General features: G+C 32.9%; 1 protein-coding gene and 1 non-coding gene across 2 annotated transcripts; one reads left to right on the forward strand and one right to left on the reverse strand.

The window, feature by feature from the left end:
* Positions 1-15,206: 15,206 nt before the first annotated feature.
* LOC115964322 lies at positions 15,207-16,448 on the forward strand. Its single transcript, XM_031083657.1, has one exon. The coding sequence runs from the start codon at positions 15,207-15,209 to the stop codon at positions 16,446-16,448; it is 1,242 nt and encodes a 413-aa protein (XP_030939517.1).
* On the reverse strand, positions 15,586-15,694 carry LOC115966143. The gene has a single exon (XR_004086332.1). It is a non-coding gene; the product is annotated as a small nucleolar RNA R71 (small nucleolar RNA).
* Positions 16,449-16,704: the final 256 nt, after the last annotated feature.

A 16,704-nucleotide genomic window follows, 5' to 3' on the forward strand; every position in this document is an offset into this window, starting at 1 on the left:
CATTTCATTAATATCTCTCAAAATATTTTGAATCTGTGAATGAGGTTAATTTTCCTAGAAACTAGACATCCGAGGCTTCAATTTGAGTATAATAACAAGACAATTCCAATCAAAATTGAGTAAGATATGATTTTTTGAAGTTGGCTCTACAGGCTATTATAGTAGCTACGGGAAAACCGAATTTTGCTTGCTCCTCACTCTCACCAATTTCTACATTTAATGCACCAGATTTTTCCCAAGGTTAAAATAAGGTCTAGGTTTATGATTCTTTGTCAAACTTCATTAAATGTGTTGGAAAATTTAGACTTTGGTTGAGAGAATTAACAAGTTTTAAACTTAAGTTGTTAATTAGATTTATTATGAATAAAACTTGTTAAAACAAACAAACATCAATATCATGTCAAAATCATGCAGCGGAAGAATAAATAAGATAAGATATGATGACCCAGGAAAACCAATGAAACAAACTAGTTTCACAGTAAAAAACCTAGGGAGAAACCTTCCCAAAAAGCAATCCACTATAGAAAAGAGAAGTTTCAGATTTAGTACAAAATCTTTGTCCCTAAACTCTATAATATCTGTAGATGAACTTACAGCAGAAACCTTCTACCGCTTCAGAACCTCTAAACTCTTCAATATATGAACGCCACCCATTTTGATGCACGAATTCCAGTACGTGACTAACTAATTGTCCGGATCCTAGTACATGACTTAATCACCAACTAGAAGAAGATGTTGACTGCAAAGTTCTTCACTTCATCAACAATGACGATCAAGAAGCACTTGGTTACAAAACCCTAAGGCGTAAAGACGCAGTAGCTTCTTGTAGAGAGAATAAGGCATCGATCACCTTTTGCATATGTTCTCCTTGTATTCTTTTATGTGACGACCTCTAAAATAAGCCTTATATAGATCTAGGGTTGTGAGAAAAGAAACTCTACGCATACATCTCATCATGGGCCGAAAATCAGATCTAAAAATCTAAATTCCCGTAACCTTGATCGATTGGGAGGTGTCGAGCTTTAAACTTCGACAGATATAGCTATCTTGAAGCTATTGAGGAGCTGTCGAGGAGACAGGAGCTTTCTCGATCAATCCACCAGCTATCGAGAGGTATCGAAATTGCGATAACAATCAACTGAAGAGCTTGATAGATAGCTTAGCTGTCGAGAGGTGTCGAGTAGCTATCGAGCTATCTGTTCGCAGGTATCGAGCTATCTGTCCAGCTTTAATGAACAGTTTTTCTTCATTTGTTTCTTGATCCAATCTTCATGGCTTTAATACTAGACTTGAACAACATGTTTCTTGAAGTATTAAACACATCCTAGATTTACCCAAATACAAGTAAAGTGCGTTTTGTCAAAGGATTAGCAAATTATATAAAAAGGATGACATATGTTCTTAAAAAGTGAAAAACATATGTCCTAACAAAATGGTATTCTATTCATATTTCCTCCACCACTACTGTATAAACCCCCCATCTCTTTTATTCAAAAAAAAAAAAAAAAAAAAAACCCTCTCTTCTCCTGTTTTGAGTTCTAGCAAAGTAGAGTAGTCTTGTCATATCTTAGTCTTCATGAGACTCAAGGTATTGAGTAAGACTCACTTTTTTTCTCCTAACTCTTCTTTTCTTCCACCCTTAGGACCTCCACCAAGAGGCTCCTCTTCCACTGTATAGATCTTGCATGAAGGTATTGCTAGAAAATTTGGTTTTATATCTCATACAAAACACACAGTGGAAGCAACAAACACGGATCTACTTCATTCATGAAAGATAACATGTAACCTTGAATTATAGAACAAAGAATAGAAAGTGTATCTTGGTACGGTGAAATTCAAAACAAAAGATTGTAAGTACTTGGGAACACTTTTAATCTTCACTCCAATTCCACTTAATGCCCAAGAAGTGTGGTTTCTCAGTCAGTTTCCAAGGAGAGAATAAAAGAGTGTCTTACACTCATATACACGATTTCATTCCTTATATAATCTTAATAAAAACCACTTATAAAATTTTGTATGTTTCTCTCCTTATATATAACTGACTATCTAATTGGGCTAGTCTTTTGGTCCATTCCAATTGGACTCTAGAATGTGGCTTGGAGTGGGACTAAAAGGGAACAAATAAGACTCTAGCTCCAATGGGCTTTAGCCTTTTCTGTCAATTCTTGACAAATCCAAAATTACCATTAATTATATTCAATACCACTATAAGAATATAATTGCACTCTAGGCTTTATTAATAAATTATATCCTAAGACTTTATTATATATGCAACCCCTTCATTAAAATATTCGTAGTAATACAAAGTCATGAATGTAGACTGTCACTTTGAAAATTACTACATCTTAACCATTGAGTACCTGGTTTAATCCTTTATGTTATTCATCATATATTTATGAAATCCAATTTCATAAATATATACTTTAGTAACTCCTTACTAAAGTGGTTGGGCCCAACACTCTGAATAACCAAACCCATTAAACTTATCTCAAGAGAATAATTTATATCTCCGTTAAGAGATTATGAATTCAATCTTGAGAATATATGTTTCATCAATATTAAATGCGGTTGCGCAACATACTGAGGTTTTGATCGTATCTTATAGATCTCACTCTTGATATATCAAAGCAACTTACACCTTATGATCAAGTCTATTATTCTCTCAGGATTTAGAGTTGATGTAAATAGAAGTCATGAGATTTATTATTCATTTGACAGTCGTTAGGAGAATAATAAATCTCACAGTGGTCTAGTTCAATATGTCTTAACTCTTAAAATATATCAACATATCAACTAGAAGTCTCCACTTCTATGTTCAAGACAAATAATCTTAGTTGATATGTTGTAGTCTTCGCAGATGAAATGTCCAATTTCATCACCGACTACAAACTAAAATTCTGTGTTTACAAAGAATTTATGATTTATATCTTTTGTGACTTTTCACATAAATCACATACTATGCATCTCATGGACTAAGATAATGTCCCATTAGTTCATTAATAAATAGTCTCATATAATTAAACAATTTAATTATTTATGACATGCCAATAAATTGGATTTTAGGGCATAAACCCCAACGGGTATAATCCCTTTCCCTAACTTGTTTTCTATATTGCCATGATGAGAATTTAAGATTAAAGCATGATAGTAACTATTTAAATTCTCTTGAATATGTTTAAATGTTCTTAAATTTTCTTATGTGTTCTTCATCTGTTCTTGGTTGTTCATCATATGTTCTTGCATAACACTAGTTTCAATCTTAAATCCATATCAAAAACATGAAAAATATGTTTGTTTAATAATTCTTTTAAATTCTTGAATTTAGGATATCACCATTTACACACATTCACTAGAATTTATTTTTCAATTCAAATGAAATGCTTAATAAATTAATTAAGGTTTATCACATGCATACACATTAAATTCAACACGCAAATTGATTGATATCATATTAGATGATATGATATGAATGTTGGTCATCATAGTCTAGAAGACCAGTTTCACCAGGCAAGGTGGGTGTCTAACACCTTCTCACCTTGTAACATAGCCTCCGAATTTAGATCAAGGGTTAGTAGAGTAAATGCTTATCCATGTAATTTTCGATTTCTAGATTGTAACTAGGAAACAAAGCCATGTACTTTATCTTTGATTGTATTTAGGACCAAAGTCATGTAATTTCCTATGATCCATGTAAATTCAATTTCAAATTAATAAAATGAGGAATTTTTCAATTTTGGTTTTCTAATTTATTCCAATACTTAAATAAGTGGCGAATTTATTGTAAAACTCTTAATCAAAAGGGGAAAATATAATTAGTCGAACCTCTATTTTGAGAGGCAATAACATGACTCCACCCATTCACATGGGTTTGGCCCAACAACATAAAAAGGGGACCGGGGGCGTGGTCTTCACATCGGTGGGTGGTGTGACCCTCGAGGTGGTCATGGCGTAGTTTTAGCGCATGGATGCTCGCCTGGACACACTCAGTGATGAGTTATGTCAGGTGAACACCCGTGTCGGCTGTATTGCCCAACATTAGGCTCGCCTTGGTGGTTTTGTGGCGTATCCCTCTCCTTCTCCAGAGGCATTTGAGGATGAGGACAATGATGGTGACTCCGACGACGATGACGATGATGATGAGGATGTAGATGCTAGCTCTTTCGGTGACGACGTGATGATTGCTTGAGTTACTTGCTCTTTGTCATTCGTGATAAAAAGGAGGAGTAGTTTTGGATATTAGAGTAATCATGTTCTTAGGGGCAGAGTTAGTATAGGAGATAGATATTTTTGTTAGGGGGAGTGTTTTCTTTTTATGAGAGTTGTAGTGAGGACTTTTTGTATATTTTCTTTACTTTTTAGATACATTGTTCTTACTTTGTGAAAGCAAACCTTGTATTCATTTTGTTATATATATTGAGGTTGTTATTACATTCTTTCACCTATCTTTTCATGTATTGTTTCTTTTCTCTCTTTATGCACATGCTTCTTATTAATTGTATGCAATCTTTTATTTCTGTTTCACACTAAAATGCCGTGATGAGTTTTGTCAAAAGTGTTTTAGAAATACAGGTTGTCAAAGTCTTTCTTGCCATGAACTCTCTTCTTGCAAATTTTTTCAAGAGTTTGTGTTAGGATAGATTTTATTGTATTCAACAAGTGAGTATGAGTTGAGTGATTTATGACTTCTCTCATATGTTCATTTGTTTGTTGTAGTTTTGTTACGAATTGCCAAAGAGGGAGATTGTTAGGACATATGTGAATCATGTTAGGAACATATGTCAATGTAGAATTGGCTAATCCTTTGACAAAACATACTTTACTTGTAATTGGGTAGATTTTGGATGTGTTTAATACTCTAAGAAATAAAGTTTCAAGTCCAAGTGTTAAAACCATGCAAATCTGTCCAAGAATCAAGTGAAGAAATGCTGGATTTTAAAACTCAACAGCTAGCTCGACAGATAGCATCTATCAAGGTTTAAAAGGCAACTTTTGCCCGATGCTCGATAGCTGCTCTATAGATAAGTTATTTATCTAGATTTACGAAAATCAGATTTTCAGCTCTGATTTCATTCAAATTCGTGTATATTTGTTTAGGCTTTCTTTTCTCACAACCTTAAACATATATAAGGATTATTTTAAGGGCCATCATAGCTGATGCAAGTGAGTGCAACTTGATGCAAAGGTTTTTCACAAGTATATTTTGACCGGAGACAATTTGCCCTAGTTCATCTTTCTCTTCAAGAAGCTACTGCGTTTGTACGCTATAGGGTTTTGTAACCAAGGAACTTCGTGATCTTCTTTGTGTTGATGAATTGAAGAATTTTGCAGCCAACATCCTTCTCAAGTTGGTGGTTAGTCACGTACTTGGATTCGTGCATCGATTGGTTAGTCACGTACTGAGAGCCGTGTATTGAAAATGAGAGATTGTCACTACAGAACAAGTCCAATTGGGTATTGGGGTAAGGGTTCAACTGTAGGTTGGTATAAGGTACTGGAATTCCTTTACTTGTAATCGTTGTTGTGATAATAGTGGATTCTCGGGAGTCGTGACATTAAAATCATCCTGTGGGGTTTTTGCCTTGGAGGTTTTCCCCATTTATAAACAAATCACTTGTGTCAAATTTATTTTCAACTGCATTTAATTTAGTTGGTGATTTGTTTGTGTTACCACGCTTATTGCATGTAATTGAATCTAATTAATTCACTTGGCTAATTAATTGATTAATTTACCAAAGGGGTCAATACATTCTTGGCCTATCAATATGCAATAGCAGCAATCTTAAATAAAATTTATACACATTCACTTTTATTGGTACAATCATTTGAAAACAATACTAAAATACCTAAATGTAAGAGACACATTGACTTCTACTTAGTGATGGAAGAGTTAGAAGAGGAATAGAGATATTGAAGAAAAGGGTACAATGCGTGTGATATATATATATATATATATATATATATATATATATATATATAGGGGGAATTAAGATTGCGGTGGAGAATTGAATTTAAGAAAGGAAAGGAATAGGATTGTTTGTGGTATTTGGTAAGAGCCACTGATTAGGTTTTCCATGTGGTTACATATGGCACGGCTGCAATTGCATGAGAACTCACGTTGGTTTATAATGCGTTTGCTTTGTAAAAGTCCTCGTTTATTGTATATAGAAAATAGGTGATACTTTCATATTTCACTTAATAATGAATTTTATTAATTAAATTTGGAGATAGAGTTTCACTCCTTGTTAAGTTTGGACTAAACAAAAATAATTTTGTTTTAAAAAATGAGAGTGATGAGTTTGAATTTAAGTTGGACTTGTTAGAGAGATAGGGTTTTACTCATTGTTAAGTTTAGACTAAACAAAAATAATTTCATTTTAAAAAATGATAATGATTTATTTTTTATTTTTTACATATTGTACTAACGTGGAAAATTGTGAGAGCTTTAGAGGTTTCAGTTTTTGAGTTTCACTCCTTGTTAAGTTTGGACTAAACAAAATTTAAAAAAAGCAAAAAATGAGAATGATGAGTTTGAGTTTAAGCTGGATTTGTTAGAGAGATAGAGTTTCATTCCTTGTTAAGTTTGGACTAAACAAAAATAATTTTGTTTAAAAAAAATGAGAATGATGAGTTTGAGTTTAAGTTGGACTTGTTAGAGAGATAGAGTTTCACTCATTGTTAAGTTTGGACAAAACAAAAATAATTTTATTTGAAAAAAAATGATAATGATTTATTTTTTATTTTTTAAATATTGTGCTGATGTGGAAAATTATGAGAGTTTCAGAGACTTTGGTTATATATATATATATATATATATATATATTAATTCGAGAGAAATGTTGTATATTATCTTAATTAATTCAAGAAAAATGTTATGTCTATAACACTTTCACAATAAATATTAAGTGGCAGATTGTTACTGGCTGCTACTAATGGACAAAAGTAATTTTAGCAGTGCATTATAAATTAAAATTAGCAATAGCTTACCACCTAAAATTTATTGTGAAAAGGTTGTAGATGTAACACTTCTCTTCTTTTTAAGAATTGGATTAACATTTAGAGAGCATTTAGCACAAGCTTTGTCAAATTTATACTCAAAAGAATCTATCATGTTTATATGGATAAAGGAAACATTCACGACAAGTTAATTTTTTCCGATGAGACCAAAATACCTTTATCTCATTTGTCTTCAACTCAAAACAAAATCTTATCCTATGTTTGGTAACTACTTTTATTTTTTGTTTTCAAAATTGAGAATTAAAATAAAAATCAGATATTTTTATTTTTCCAAAATCAAAAACAAGTTTGGTTTGTTCAAAACAAGATTGATCATCTCTCATTTTCTCCTATCAATTTTTAGTTAATAATAATAATAATAATATTATTATTATTATTATGTATGTTATAGCATTTTAATATTAAATAATTAAAATGAATAAAACTGGAAACTTAAATGTAAATATGTGGAAATTTATATGGAAGATAAATAATTAGTAAAATGTGTAATCTCACATTAAAAATGAGAGAGACTATTTTATTGTTTTTAAATGTGGTGATTATTGGGCTAAAATGTATTGGAACAAATATTGGGTTAGATACGTGTGTAAGGGAGGGTGAAGGGAGGAGCTGTCAAATTTTGGAATTAAATTGGCCCTTTGGATTCAACTACCTGCTAGCCTAGTCATACGACATTTGTTGACCTGTTGTATCTTGGGGGAGACAAACCAAAGAAGATTTGCACCGATTACTAGTTTAGTTAACTAAGAGCTTGAATCTCTTTAAAGAGAGTGAGTGTCACATCTCAGTCTAAATAGTGAAAATTGCTTATTTCCTTACTGAGAAGAATCCTTCTAAGGCTTCCATCAATGAGATGAATGAAGCAGAACTCTGTCTCCATCAAGAAAAATAGATAAGTATACAAAAGATGATTATAATTGTCACTCACCCTTAAAAATTACATGGCTTTTGAGTGGAGTTTGTGTTGTGCCTTTATATTAGAATCCATTTCCCGACCCTTGTATGTGTGTATGTGCTTGTTTCTCCCAAAAAAAAAAAAAAAAATTCGTCACTCCTATCTTTTGAATGGACAAAGTTTAGCTACAAAATTAGTTGTAGCCTTAGTCTACAAACTAACTTAATATCTTTTTATTGGAGGTGAATTTTGACAAATCCACCCTTGGATTACATCTTCTTCTTATATCTTCCATGCTTGCAAAATTTCAAGACAATTAAAGATCAATAGCTATATCATCAATAAATTTTTTAAATTGCAAGTTTTTGTAATTTAAAATTATGCACAAAATATAAGCTTATAAATCATATAGTAAATTGTAAGGATAAGAGCCCAAAATTATATATTGGGCCTTGGGCCTTGGCCGGGGACGTTGGTTGGTCCGAGGACGAATAAACAGTGATAAGGGTGTTAAACTTAGAGTCCCATGAGTATGTGGCAAATAGAAGGATTGGGGGAGGTTTTCTGAGGAGGAGTATCTCCTCGGATTAGCGAAGCACAGACCCAATGTATATCCCATTGTTCAAAGTGACCTTCCAGGAAGTTCCACTGATAGGGACGTGCATTATGAATGTACAAGAAGAATGGAAGCCTAGAAATATATAAGGAAAGGTTGCTGCCACTGCATTAAATGCTCTGCAGCTAACTTTCTGGTTGCATTAATGTGGAGAAGACCTCTGAATAGTGCTGCCTTGGCTATCCCAACTCACAGAGGGCTTGAGGGGGTGTCTGATGGGACAAGCACTCAAGTAGTGGCTTAGATGATCAACAAGTGTAGGACCAAGATCGTTCAAAGGGAACTATATAACATAAGAGACCCTCTATGGAGGAGGGACTGGAAATTTGTGATAGAAAACACTGTAGCAGCTTGAACTATATCTGTAACCTTTTTCAATCAATATATACTACAACATACCTCCTTGAATTGTGCCGGGGACTAGCTTACTTAGATAAGTCCAGTCCATTTTTGTTTGATTATCTGTTAAAATCCATTCTAACCGTTAAGTCATTCATTAGAGCCTAGTTTTCCAACCCATTCTTTACAAATTCATTGTATTGGGCTTATTGGACTTGGATCCAATCATACCTTGGGCCAAGGATCAGTACAGTGCCCTTGGATCCAATTTAAATTTTTTAAATTGTAAGTTTTTGTAATTTAAAATTATGCACAAAATATCCGATTGACACAAAATTTAACATGTGTATTAAAAGCTTAAAGAATATGTAATTCAATGATTAGATTTTCAAAATATGTTGTAATATTTATTTTATTGAGTGAGTTTGTAGTCTTAAGCTACAACCAATTTTGTAGCTAAATTTTGTCCCTTTTGAATTGTCTTATTGATCATTTGTAAATTAATATGATAAAACTTATAATTCTGCCAAGAAAATATGATATTGAAAAAGAAGTATGCTCTCGGTAGATTTTTTTTTTCGTTACCGAATGATGGAGGTAAATCGGTTGTGGATCAAGTAGAAGACTTCCTAATGATACATTTGTGTTCTTAATGTCTTGGATGACGACATGATTTGTTGGCTTTGCTTCTTCCTTGATTTTTATATGCTTCTACCTAGGATGTGATGACATGATACTAGATGTATGCTAGAGTTTATGTTACTTCATGTTAGATGAATGCTTGGTTGGTTTGACATGTATGCTAGATGTATGTTAGAGTTTATGATGTGAGATAGGAGCATGATTAGGGTTTGTGGTGTGATGCAATGCCACGATGATATGACATGTATGCTATATGTATGTTAGGATGTGCTATGATAGATGAATGTTAGGCTTTTGTTGACTGCCATGATAGATGTATGGTTAGGGATGATTGATGCCATGTTGTGTGCTTAGATGTATGCTAGTGTATGTGTGAGTTAGAAAACAAGATTGAGTGTGCCTTTAATAGGGTTAAGACATAGGACACAATGAGAGGAAGCTAACCTTAGGGTTGGGCGGTTTTGGGTGCCTAACACCTTCCCAAAACCGTACCTTAACTTCGTACCCATATCGCTGGTAGTAAGATCAAAAAGTTTCTTCCTCGAGAGGATGCTATATATATGGTTCCTAGACCATTGCAAAAACTAGGTGGTGACTCCCATCCATTGTGTCCACACCCACAGGTCGGGTGGTTTTGGGTGCCTAACACTTTCCCAAAATTGTACCTAAACTCCAAACTCATACTCTGGTAGTAAGATCAGTCCTTCCATGTAAGGGCACTATATTCATGGTTCCTAGACCATAAAACTAGGTGGTGACTCCTTGTTTCTCCACCCTGGTCAACTAGGCCAAGGCATACTCCCCAAATTAGCACACTGACAACTACACGTTGCACCCATAAACATACCTGCATGAATGTCCTCTACAAGAGGGGATTATTTTAGAAATCAAAGGGAATGAATCTCTTTGAGATCTAAAATAGGGTCACTTAAAGGAAAAGAAATTCTTAAAGCAGAGCTTCTAGATTTTCTTTAACGTAAAGGGAGTAAGGGGTCTAGGGATCAGAGGTATCAACCATTTTTTTTTTCTAAATGTTGGAAGACCTCCTCTATTTATAGAGGTGTTAGTTGCTTAGAAAATAAGCCAAGGTTTCTTAAAAATTAAGTCAAATCAACTTGAAAAATAAGCAAAAAACGTATGGGGAAAATCCTAAAAAAATGAGATTTAGATTAGATTAAGCTGATTTTTCAGATCTGAACACATTTTAGTTTTTTGATCATATATCTCTACTCAAAATTTGGATTAAGCTAACATTCTAATAGCAAAAGGGAAATTTGATTCTCTACAACTTCTCCAGAAAAAAACCTAGTTTGAATTTTGATGTTTACTATGTCAAAAGTGCCCTAGAATGTGAATTTGAAATTTGCTACTTGATTAGCACGTTTCTGAAGTGTTTTCGAAGTCTAAAACTGTATTTGGACGAATTTCAGAGTTATTTTCATGATAAACTTTATCCAAAAGTGATAATTAGGATTTTTCAAATAATTATTTTGAATATAATTATCTCAAAAGCCTAATTATCTACAATCTTTAAATATTATCAACTTAATTATTTTAATCCCATGCAATAAATCTCAATTTAAGAGAATTACTTAAACAAACACATAAATTCATTTAATTAATTTTAATTATTAGCCAATCAAAATTAATTTCAGTTAATCATGTGTGATCAGTTCCACCCAAGTGAATGTATGCAAACCGTGAAAACTTGATCTTGTGATGTCTTTCAATCCAACGGTCCTATTTGAGAATCGGGCATATTGTCGCGATCGTTAGTATCTTAAGATTATTTTTGTGATATGTGATGAATGATTTAATGCATGAAAAGTAATAATGATTTTTGGGCACTTGGAATGATTATTTTTGTCATCTTCCAAGGTTAAATTATGGGTGTGGGTTCCATTCTTATGTTTTTGCTTAAAATGCTCAATTGTCTTTTCCATTTTACTTTTTTTACTTTAGTATTTTCAGCAAAAAAAATTTAATTAGTTTATTTTATTTTATTTAATTTTTATCTTCTATTTACAGTAATTATACGAAAAAAATAACTTTCAATAAAAAAATAGATAAGTTATTCTAATATTTGTAAATACTAAACAAAAAAACTAATTCAAAATTTTATTATGATATTGACATGGTTTTAATCACATTCTTTATTTCATCAATTTGTAAACTTTAATATAAGTGACTTTTTTTTTTTTTTTTTTTTCGGTGGGGTCTAAATATTTTTTTTCTCCAATCCCACTAAAATGTAATCTCTCCAATTCAAAGAAAAAACTACATTGATTTGTGAATTGTTGCTTTAGCCCGTGCCTCTTACGTTTCCACCCCACTTTTGAAAGTGCAACTATGCCCCCACCAACCACATGCCTTCTTCCTTATCGTTTTCTCTCTCTCTACTACTTCATTGCTAAAGTTTCCAATTTAGCTGAATCTTCATTGGCCAAAGCCATCAATTTCTTTGCAGCACTATCAATTTATAAGACTTCAATTATTATTCATTAGTGGACAAAACACATTACTTTTTTGACAAGGATTAGTGGATTAGGCGTTCTTTCCACCCTAAAGAATAGCTTTTTCTTCCACACCAAATAAACCTAGAAATGGCAAAATTAATTTTTCATTATTCTTATTCTTCTTCTTCTTCTTCTTCCAAAAAAAAAAAAAAAAAACCTAATTAGCTTTCCAAATCACAATAAAGGCAATTTTCCACGACTTTTCATCTTGACTCAAATTTCATCCAATAATTTTATTTCCTTTTGATATTGCTCCACCTTAATCAAAAAAGCTTTTCTTGAACACAATAATCATCTCAGCGATTAATACTAATGTACTATTTTGAAATTATCATTAATTATATATTAGTGTATATGTCTCCCATGTATATAGAATCCAATAATAATAAGGCTTATAGCCTGGAATACGTGGCCTGTGCTGATGAAGACAAAGACAAAGCTTTGAAGAATCCAAAACATTTGTTCAAAATCTTCAACTGTGTAGAGTCTGTCACGACTTCACAAGGGAGCATGGATGGACAAAACAATGGAGAGAAACTGTTCTCCAACGACTTGGATTTGGAACGGGTGCAATATCCCATCCCACTCACATATTATTTACTGTTTTAATTTTTTAACTTTTAATTTTTTCTTATCTTTAACTTTTTATTTATTTATTATTTAACTTTCAACTAAAAACTATTAGCACCTTATCTCAATCCCATATGCCCGCTGTGTAATGATGAAGTAGAATCTATTAATCATGCTATACTAAAATGCAACCAGTGGCGACTCCAGGAAATCTTTTTAGGGTGTTCCTCAATAAGCATAAATTACACAATCTAATAAAAAGAAAATTTTATATATTGACAACAACAACAATAAAAAAATACACAAATACATAGAATTTACAATTACCTTCTACGAGTTTTCATATTTTGAAATCGTTGCATAATAGTCTCATTATCAATGCTACAAACTACATCTTTTTCAATATACACAACTAAGCAATCATTCATCCATTGATCTCCTATTCGATTGCGCAGTTCATTCTTTACATATTTCATTACTGAAAAACTTCTTTCTACTGTTGCAATAGCAACTGGAAGGGTCAAAGCTAGCTTCACTAGCAAATAGACTAATGGATAAGTCTCGTGTTTTCTTGTGCTCACTAACTTTTCAGCAAATTCACTAACTCCTTGAAGTTCTAAAAAGAAGTCATTGCTGCGCATATCAAAAATATAATTTTGCAGTTGAGAGTCAAGTGCCAAAATATTTGTCCCAAGAAAATCAGAGGGATAGAACTTAGCTAAACGTATCAACTTTTCCTTATCGAAAGTCACAAATGAATTACTTGGATTCAAGCAAGCCATACAAAGTAGCAAATCGGTATTCGCCTTAGAAAAACGGTTGTTAAGCTCTTGAAGTTGCATATCTATGACTGTGTAGAATAGCTCAACACGATAATGATGTAAATTTATATTTTGTTGGGTGTTGCATCTCATCTCTTACAAGAGCCTCCAACAACAATTACTAAATTACTAACCACATAAAAAAATTCAGCAATGTTAATGTGATTTTTAGTAACAGCAACAAGTGTCAATTGAAGTTGATGAGTGATGTGCATGAAATATATACAATATAGTACTCACATATCGACATATTTAGTCTTACTTTTATGCTATTTTGTGACTGATTATATAATATCTTTGTGTTGTAGGTAACAAGGGCTTTACAAGCAAAGTGGGGCTAGGCCTATTGAATCAAGCCAACTTACATCCAGCCAGGTATGAATTCAAGAAAAGACCAACCCAATTAAATTTAAATCCAATTGGAGCAAGGAATCAAAAGAAATTTGCACCAAATCCAAGTCCAATTCGGATTAGGATTCCAGACTGCACATCAGTTAGTATTTTTGGCATAACTTTTGGCTCAGATGTCCAATTGAGGTGATTCAAGTTGGGCTGGAACGATAACTTAAAGGGATACAATTTTGTAGTTTACCAAAAGTCCAAATTCTAACGTTAAATGGGCCAAAATAGTCGGTTAAGTGAAGCCTAAAAATCTGGGATTTTCTCCAAACGAGAATTCAACTTATAATAGGATTCTTTGAACTATTTAAGGGCTTTTTAGGGCAAAATTCAGGGAGGCGGAAGCTAGTGCTAGGGCTGAGGGCTGAATGTATAGAGAGTGCGGCTACTTCTTTGGTTTTCTTCTATGACAATTAGTTTTATTTTATTTTTCTAGTTTAATGTTTAGTATTTTATTTTTGTGTTTTCTTTCAATTACTATGAGTAGCTAAATTTATAATTAGGGTTGAGGATGAAACCTTGTTAAGGACTATCAATTATATTTATGTGATTTGATTTTTCCCAATATAATTGTTCTTTAATGATTTAAATTGTTCTTACTTCATATCAATTGACTAAGATGGAATTCTAGATATGAGTTCAATCATGTTTTTCTCATGATTTAGGATCTATCTTAATTAATTGAATGCTTGGTTTATTAATTCTTGATTATAAAATTGGATATCACTTGTGATTTGTTTGGCTACTGATACAATTGATGATTTGATTTTATACTTAAAAAGCAAAGAAGAACATACTTTTGATTTTTAAAATAAGGATTTTAATGATGATATTTTCCATGATAGCAAGATTGATTTCTAGATTATCATGCAGTGGTTGGGAAAAATTAATGATCATAAATATATGCTGATATGATTTACAAGGTGGATTCCAAAACCTTAATTCCTTTCTCTTAATTGTTTACATCTTTTTATTGCTTTATATCTTTGCTTAGTTTAATTATTTGCTTAATTTAATTATTTGCTTAGTTTATTTTATTGCAACCAACCAATTTTTATTTAAACTAGATTAGGATTAATTTGGTTAAGGTTTAATTAATTTTCCTACATTCATTCAAGTCCCTGTGGGTTCGACCTCGTTCTTGTCCAACTATACTTCGGTACGGTTCGTACACTTGCGAGTATTTTAAAATTTTACAACAAGTTTTTGGCGCTGTTGCCGGGGACTTGGTTAGGAAAATAAATTAGGTCTTAATTGAGTTTTTCCTTCTACTAGTTGTAGTTATTTTTTTTTTTTTAAACAGAAAAAAAAATTTATTTCTTTGTGCTTGGTGTATGAGAACTTGGATACGTGATAAAGAAAATCGTCTTGTTAGTTTTGATTATTCATCCACAATGGGAGAAACTGGAGATGATTCAAAAACTCTTAGGGAGTTGTTCTCACCCATAACCACCAACCCTCCATCTTGCATAGTATTGCCTGCAACCACTGCTGCACATTTTGACTTGAAGCCACAGATAATCCACCTTCTTCCTACTTTTCATGGATTGGATAAAGAAGATCCTTATATGCATGTGAAGGATTTTCTTGAGATTTGTGCTACTTGTAAGTTTCAGAATTTCACTGATGACTCTGTTCGCTTGCGTTTATTCCCTTGTTCCTTGAAGGATAAGGCAAAAGCATGGCTTAATTCTTTGTCACCTGGATCTATCACTTCATGGGAACTGTTGGTCACAAAATTCCTCTCTAAATTTTTCCCAATGGCCAAGACCAATGCTTTGAGGAGAGAAATTGCAGATTTTTATCAGGATGAACAAGAGAAATTTTATGAGAGTTGGGGGAGATTTAAGGACTTGATCTTAAAGTGTCCCCATCATGGTTTTGAAACATGGAGACTAGTACAATATTTTTATAATGGTTTGACTCAGACAAATCGTAACATGATTGAGTCCATGAATGGTGGTGGATTTTTGAGTCTTGTAGATGATGAGGCATACAAATTTCTTGAGAATTTTTTTGAAAGTTCACAACAATGGGATTTTTCCAATCGTAAAGAGAGATGTGCCCCTGCAATTAAGAAAGTAGGATTGTATGAAGTCAGTGAAGATTTAGACATAAAAGCTAGGTTGGACAATCTTACTCGTAAGGTTGAAGCTTTAGCTTTAGGTAGAGGGATGAATTCTGTCAATCAAGTTCAAAGTGAAACATGCTCTATTTGTGCAAGTCCTATGCATACAACACGAATGTGTCCCTCCATAGCTGGTTACCCTGATTTTTATACTGAGCAAGCAAATGCACTAAATAATTATGGAAAACCACTTGCTAGTCCATTTTCGGAGACATACAATCCAAATTGGCAAAATCATCCTAATCTCTCTTGGAGGCAGAACCATTCCCCCACAAATATAGGTGGACAACAAGTGCATCAACAAAGTCAATTTCGTCCACCTACTCAAGCATATCCTCCCATTCCTCAATCAACACCTCAGTTTGTAGCACCACCAAGACCACAATCATCTTTGGAGGAGTCTCTCAAAACTTTCATGCAATCAACTAGCCAAGCCATTCAAGAGATAAAAAGTTCCACCCATTTGAATACTCAAGCTATTTCGAAGTTGGAAAATCAAGTTGGCTAGTTAGCAACCCAAGTTGGAGAAAGGGAAAAAGGAAAGTTTCCTAGTCAATTTATACCTAACCCAAAAGGGCAGTATGCAATTAATGGTTCTTCTAGTTCTACGCATGCACGTGAATTTGTTCAGTCTATTACTACCCTTAGTTCTGGTAAGCAAGTTGATAATCAAGTGAAAATGCTAGAAGTGGAGGATGATGAAAATATTGTGTTAAAGGAAAAGGGAACTCGTAGTTCACAGGATGATCATAGAGAAAAGAAGG

The sequence above is a fragment of the Quercus lobata genome, chromosome 10 (assembly GCF_001633185.2).
Source record: "Quercus lobata isolate SW786 chromosome 10, ValleyOak3.0 Primary Assembly, whole genome shotgun sequence".
NCBI lineage: Eukaryota > Viridiplantae > Streptophyta > Magnoliopsida > Fagales > Fagaceae > Quercus > Quercus lobata.